The sequence below is a fragment of the Eschscholzia californica genome, unplaced genomic scaffold (genome assembly GCF_041429995.1).
Source record: "Eschscholzia californica isolate CP2 unplaced genomic scaffold, dmEscCali1.0.p SCAF_1, whole genome shotgun sequence".
In the NCBI taxonomy this organism is placed as follows: Eukaryota; Viridiplantae; Streptophyta; class Magnoliopsida; order Ranunculales; family Papaveraceae; genus Eschscholzia; species Eschscholzia californica.
Window position 1 is genome coordinate 23,112,497 of NW_028238198.1, and position 6,474 is coordinate 23,118,970.

General features: G+C 37.9%; 2 protein-coding genes across 3 annotated transcripts; one reads left to right on the forward strand and one right to left on the reverse strand.

Moving 5' to 3' along the window:
* The first annotated feature begins 374 nt into the window (after positions 1-374).
* Positions 375-2,776, forward strand: LOC147565242 (plasma membrane fusion protein). Its single transcript, XM_086651722.1, has 6 exons — positions 375-708; positions 799-906; positions 978-1,105; positions 1,205-1,305; positions 1,748-1,807; positions 2,403-2,776. Exons 1-6 carry the CDS (start codon positions 480-482, stop codon positions 2,485-2,487), a joined length of 711 nt encoding a protein of 236 aa, XP_086507848.1. The 5' UTR covers positions 375-479; the 3' UTR covers positions 2,488-2,776.
* Positions 2,777-3,641: 865 nt separating this feature from the next.
* On the reverse strand, positions 3,642-5,308 carry LOC147565243 (Leucine carboxyl methyltransferase). Of its 2 annotated transcripts, XM_086651721.1 has the most exons (3): positions 4,748-5,269; positions 4,181-4,435; positions 3,642-4,087 (listed from the first exon to the last, which is right to left on the reverse strand). In XM_086651721.1, exons 1-3 carry the CDS (start codon positions 5,127-5,129, stop codon positions 3,810-3,812), a joined length of 915 nt encoding a protein of 304 aa, XP_086507847.1. In that variant the 5' UTR covers positions 5,130-5,269; the 3' UTR covers positions 3,642-3,809. The 2 variants fall into 2 exon arrangements, with proteins under 2 accessions (XP_086507847.1, XP_086507846.1); XM_086651720.1 differs by having other exon boundaries at positions 3,642-4,435; positions 4,748-5,308.
* Positions 5,309-6,474: the final 1,166 nt, after the last annotated feature.

Sequence of the window (6,474 nt, forward strand, 5' to 3'; positions counted from 1 at the left end):
CTCGATAACAGCCTACTCAAACACTAATAAGACCGGGCCTATAGCACAACAATAACAATGGCCTCAAGCCCAACAACATTATTTATACTCTAATAATCTCAATTCAAATAACCAAAGATTCCACCTTCTCTGGGATTCGAACCTGGGATCTCCAGGACTTTCTGGAGTGTGAACGATAAAAAATGATGTCCGGAATATTGTAAAACTAGAGTGTGAACGATAAAAAATGATGTCAGAAATAAATAAATAAAATTTGACCGACATTAAACAGAAATTTTATATGACTAGTCATGGTTCATGACTCACTAAATCAGAATTATCGAAATAGGAACAATTTCAGACACAATGGCCAAGGATTTGCTTTACATTTTTTTGTTGTCAAGGGTAGGATTTTTTTTTTTGTTGAACAGTTAAGGTAAGGGTAGGATTTGCTTTACATAGATAGAGAGAAAAATAATTGCCTTGTACTTTTATCCACTATGGCACAAGGAGGAGCGTGCCTTATCTCTGGAGTTACCCATCTTCCCCCGCCAAAAACCTCTCCGCCCAAAACTTCAATTCCACCGCAAAACCACCACCACCACCACCTGAAAGAACCTCTTCTCGACATTAAAACCCACCGCCGAAATGTCGCTCTTTCCCCTCTCATCTCACTTATTCCCTTTCTCTCTCAACCTCCTCCAGCATTCGCCTTCTCCCTCGGAATATGTACAGATTCTCTCTTTCTCTCTAAAACTCCAATCCCTCAATTTACTAATAGTTTCTTGTTCTTTCTTTTTTTATTCTTTCTCTAAACAGCGGGACCTAAAGATTGGTTAAGAGATCAGAAGAAGAAAGCGGCAAAGTTTCTTTTAGCTCCAATTGATGCTTCTCGCGACAGTCTTCGCAATGCTCATCTTTTGATAAGTAGGGTTTCACATCTCACCTCTGTGATTAGACTTCCTTTATATTGTGTTTAATTTGATTGAATTTCACAGTGAACAGTTCTGATAGTCCAGCCAAAGATTTTGAACACCTTCAAACACTTTTGAGATCTGCTACTAGGGATTGCGTACCGCAAGAGAGGAATTCAATTGTTTCTTTTCAATCTCGTACTGGAGTTGAGGTTTAATTTCTTCCTTATTTTTTCAGTTTTGAAAATGATCTATTATTAGGTATAAAGATTCATCTGTTTATGCCCTAAATTTTGCAAAATTATTGGCAGGTTTGTACTTTTACTTTGATTTTGAAGAATGCAGCTTCTTTATTAGATGATAGAGATCCTGTCAAGTTGGAAACTGAAGCTATTTTAGGGGATCTTATAAGGTGGCATATTGTTATACTTTTTGTGTTATGAAGTTATCTATTTTTTGACACTTACGTCTTATTACTTGTATCAATGTTCGATTTGCATTAGTATAGTATAAAATTCACTGATATGGAATAGGAGACATGGTTATGGAGTTGATAGTGGAGACTGGTGTTCGTGTTTGTCACTTGAATCCATCTCCGGTGTAGTTTAGTTATTTAATCCGATATTTAGACGGTTTACCTTGTCGTTATGATAGACTGTGATCTTTGTAGTTAATATTTGAGAAAACTTGAGCTGAATTTGGGCAAGGTCAGAGTTGACGTAGAATTCAGATTAGTTGATATAACTATTTGTCAGATTGAAGCTGAGGGGATTAATTCTTTGAATGTGTAGCTGCTCTGGCCATATTGTAGTTACTTTTGTGTTTCTTATATTCGTTTTTGTTCTTATATGCAGATCTTTTAGCTCCCTTTATGGTGTGGCAAATGATGCTGATCTTCAACTCGCCTCCAGTAGGTATGCTCCATTGTATTGTCATGATCGGAAAAACTAAGATGCATCAGAATAAATTACTTTTTCTTGAGCCACATTATTGTGTTTTTTCCGTCGTTTCATATTCTCATATAGCATCTAAATTATGGGTGCCGTGATAAAATATTTGATTATCAAAATATCATGGTTATATCAGACAATAGTTGCCTGGGAAACTTTCTGCGCTACGGATTTCAGATTCCATCTGGCACATTAGACAACCTAAATTGAATATTTAATTTGTCTGTAGGAGTTTTACATGTTAGAGATTTCTTCCATCTAGCCATCATTTGAGGGACTCTTCTTCCAGAGATCTAATGTCAATGGGATTCAATGGTTATCTCTTTCAATTCTATGTTAAACCTATGTCGAATTGTTAACCTTCACCAAGTTCTAAATCCACAACCAAATGAACATCTGCGTGTAACCTTCGTATTCCTGTTTATGATTTAGTAATTTCAGTTTTCACTATTATAATTTTACTTGTTTTCGTGTTTTGTAACTTTTGATCTCAACCCTGCAAACTTCTTTTAAATACTCTTCCATTGATGGCTAATACAATTTACCTTTTGTGTTGCAGACAGAAGGTGGCAGATTCGCTCATGGATACCATAACCTCAATTGACAAGTTTGAGAAGGGTATTAAGAATTGTCTTGAGGTCTAATTGTTACATCTCTTCCGTAATTGGAAGATGTCAAATATCAGTTACACTTGAAGCTGCGAGGACTTTGGATGTACATCTATGTGATTCGAGTGGGGGATGCAGAAAGTTAGGTTCTTATGGCAGCACAATCTTGCAATGTTTGTTCTTCTCGCCGTCTTTCTCCTTTGAGATGGACGCAATGTTATATGTCGAGCTTATTTTTTTCTTTATTTATTTCTGCATGGCTTCTCTCGTCATCTACTTGTGTACTAGTGCAATCACCGTTATATAAAATTATCACGTTAAATTCTGTTTCTGCAATTGATTAGATGATTCTCACCTGAATACTATCTCCAATCTCCATTGTTGTCCGTTGATGTAGTGTTGTGTTAGGATATCCTATTTTTGTGGTAGAACCAAAAGAAATCCCTGTTTACCCAAATCCAGAAACTCTTTCGTACAGTGTTGGATGCTTTGTAGATGCCTTTCTTACTTACAAAATGCAGTTACTTGAAAAACTTTCAGATAGAGAGAGAGATCACGCTCTTGATGTTTAACGCCCTGATACCGTGATACCTGTGTTAAACTATGAAACTTTAGATTCCTTTTCTGAGAGGATTAAGCTCTTACTTTTTCAAGACACATTCTCGGAGTTTCTTCATGGTACATGCATTTATCCAGTTTTCACGGAAGATCCAGAAGATACGAGTTTCAGCTTTCTGTTTTAATAAAATATATACATGATTCGTATTACTATCCGAGACCAGCATGGGGTGTCAGACACGGTAAGTGGAAAAGATCAAAACAAAGGCACAACTGTATTTATACCATTACTAGAAATTTTACTTTTGGATCAACCATTGTTACATTTTAGACAAAGAGGCTAGTGTGGAGTAGTCTTGTATGGTCCTAACACGACAATGTAACACAAGATATTTGTACAAACACAAAGTCTGACGTTAGACTCGCTGAAGTGATTGTTAGTATTCGACAAGAGTATCAAGTATATGCTTCCTCAAACAAAATAAGAAGATAGGAGAATCTAGTATTTGACACAAGCATTCATCTATCCGAGTGCCGAAGTACGCCTCAGGAGATAAAGGCAAAGAATATTTACGAAAGAATTAATCCTTTCCTGCACCTTCGAGTTTAGCTATTACTACTGAGTACAGAGGTAAAGAAATCCATTCATTTTATAATGATTACATGACTACAAAACCATCAAACACAATTTGTATATAAGGCCACGCCCACAATTAGAATAATGCCTCTAACTATATCTGATAAGTGAGTCTCGGAAAATATTTATGCTTTATATGTTGCATTTTATTCCTTATCTTCTGTTAAACAGTTTGGTTGGGAGATCCAGAGGCCTCCACCAAATAAAGTCGACAGCAAGGAGTTCCATCATCTGGGTTCGTTTGGACTGACCTAGGTAAGTTCCGAAGCTTATTGAAAAGATTCAGGGGATCATGCATGAGACCAAAATGGGCTTCTGGATCTCCTATCTGAGAAAGTTGAACATCAGAGAATCCCAGAGGCGGCAAGAGATGATCAGGCCAGTCGCTATAGAAATGGAAGGTGGAGGGAGAAAGTGTGGTTGATGACTTGTTCATGAAATCTGCAAGAAGAACTGTGTGGGTCAAAGTGCAGTTATCAGCTATACTCTTCAGCACTTGCATAGCTTGGTGGTGGGAAAGGTAATAGAGGAAACCTTCGAGTACCCATACTGTATTTCTCTCTGCAACAAAACCAGATACCTGAAGCTTCTCAAGCCAGTCGTCATCTCTGATATCAGCTGCTACTCTGGTAAGAGATTTTGCCATCATTGTCAGTTGTCGGCATTCATCTGCAGATCCCACTGCCGCTTGCAGAAGAGCTGCTTTCATTTGTAAGAGTTTCTGGAAATCAACCTCGAATACCTTGCTTTTCTTCAAGCAGTTCAGTCTGTATACCCTTCCGTCCATCCCTATAGATAGAATAGATTTGTGTACTCGTTATACCCTCCTGGCCTTGCAAGAAAGTTTTACCATGAAAATCTAAAGAAAAGAAACTGTAACTATGTCATTTTTGTGCTAGTCCTTGGAGGGACCATGGTTCAAAAGTTACACTCACTGGACCACTTTAGCGTTCAAAAAGCTGGAGGTTTTACGCAGAAAAAACTAGGCTTTTCTCTTCTTCTTTTTTTCTGTTTTTTTCGTATTGAACTTTCTCTGATATGCTTGTGTGGATTCTGTAATTCTACCTTCTGAAATGCAGAAAAAGTAAGTGAGAAATTTACCTGCACCAAGTAGAACAACTTGGGTATCTTCACCATTAAAGGAGTTGAGGGCAGCTTCAATCTTCGAATCAAACCATAATGTCCGAACAGCAAGAATAACTCCAGATATTTCACGTGCATTGGTAAGTAGATCTTTTTTAATCTTTTCATGAAGGTTTCTTAAATACTTTTCTCCTGCTAGTATACCAGCAACAGGATCATGAATGACATGTTTCCATAGAGCTCTTCCAGCTGCAGTTTGACAAGCTGATCTCTGAAGTGAGTCCCACTCATTATCAATAGATTCATGAAATGCTTTAACATTTTCTAGTAAAAGCATATCTGGTATCTCAAATTCCGGCCATGTTGAATGTTCCGATACTACATTTTCTTGGTCCGACATGTCTTAGAATAGTGTCTAATCTTACAAACTATCACACAATGAATGGAATAGAATGGATTTAGGAAGTTGGATTTATGAATTAAGGTAGTGTTGGAAGGGGATAAGAAAACAGAACCACACAAACAAATCCATGAAATGCTAAATTATGTCCAACCAAAATCTTTTTTCTTGAGGGGATTGGAAGCAATTAATCCACGACTATCGTCTTTATGTTTGTGTCGTACTGAAGCTTTGTCTTGTACTTTTCATGTGAATATGAGGTTATGATTGACCCCACGAAAATGGAAAATGACATAGCAACACTAGTTTCTGCTCAATACTTCTTGGCTTTGTTCAAGTACACGTTCACTTCATTTTTCCTATTTCTGTAAACTTCTTTAATCTGACATTTGTTTCATTTTTTTGGCATGATCTGTCTCGTATTAACTTAACTTTTACTTTTCCCAGAGGCAGGACGAAAACCCTAATACATTACCGTAAAAAGGCCAAATTTTCTTTTGTTAAAAAGGATCGATCATTATTTTAGGCTTCAGCTTCATTATAAAAGATCACAAACAGGTCGGGAAATATTTTGGACGTGGTATGAAAGGTTTGTCGCACGGCTTGCTTAATTTTGCACAGATATGTGTAGAGAACCTGAGTCTGAATCAATATTGGCATGTGTTTTTAACTAAAGCCAGCGACAAATTGGATCGTCGGCCCAATTTTCCTGATAAACATTTGGGTAGGTATATGTGGCCCCTAATAATGTTTTACCAGCTCATCGTCCGACTTCATATTTTGACGAATAGATTGTTTGGTAAGAATCAAAGAATCGTGATGCGTCAACGAAGGGTATATGGATTTCCAGTTAGAAGATACGGCATGGACTTGACTTTGTAACGCCCCAAGCCTTAGCAGTTGCCGATATTGTCCCCGCTTTAACCACCCAGGCCCAAGCCCACACGGGTACGGGGTTTTGTTCTTGGCGAAGGCACCACAAGCCTACCCAAAAGGCCTCGGTACTTACTAAGCTTGAGCTTACACATATAGCCCAGTCTCTGGACACTTGTGAGCAATGTGGGACTATTACAATCCCCCACCCTTATCGAAGAGTCGTCCTCGGCTCTGATACCACTTTGTAACGCTCCAAGCCTAGATTTTCACGTCGGCCGCCATAAAAATTAATAAGCACCACCAAACTGGCTAACTACACAGAGGCAGTTAGCTAGCTACCTTATCCAGAATAGTTGGCAAACGTCTTAGCTCTTCAATCTTGACTCGTCATATATATGTCAAAATGTAGGCCCTCCCTCTTTCTAACCCTCACTTTTATGAAACCAAACAAATGAAAAAATGTCCCAAA

Bases quoted from the DNA above. Each gene is read 5' to 3' on its own strand.
- LOC147565242 (XM_086651722.1), top strand. From the start codon at position 480: ATGGCACAAGGAGGAGCGTGCCTTATCTCTGGAGTTACCCATCTTCCC. The intron at 709-798 runs GTACAGATTCTC...TTCTCTAAACAG, and splicing joins CGCCTTCTCCCTCGGAATAT to CGGGACCTAAAGATTGGTTA. The intron at 1,106-1,204 runs GTTTAATTTCTT...AATTATTGGCAG, and splicing joins AATCTCGTACTGGAGTTGAG to GTTTGTACTTTTACTTTGAT.
- LOC147565243 (XM_086651720.1), bottom strand. From the start codon at position 5,129: ATGTCGGACCAAGAAAATGTAGTATCGGAACATTCAACATGGCCGGAA. The intron at 4,436-4,747 runs GTAAATTTCTCA...TTCTATCTATAG, and splicing joins AGTTGTTCTACTTGGTGCAG to GGATGGACGGAAGGGTATAC.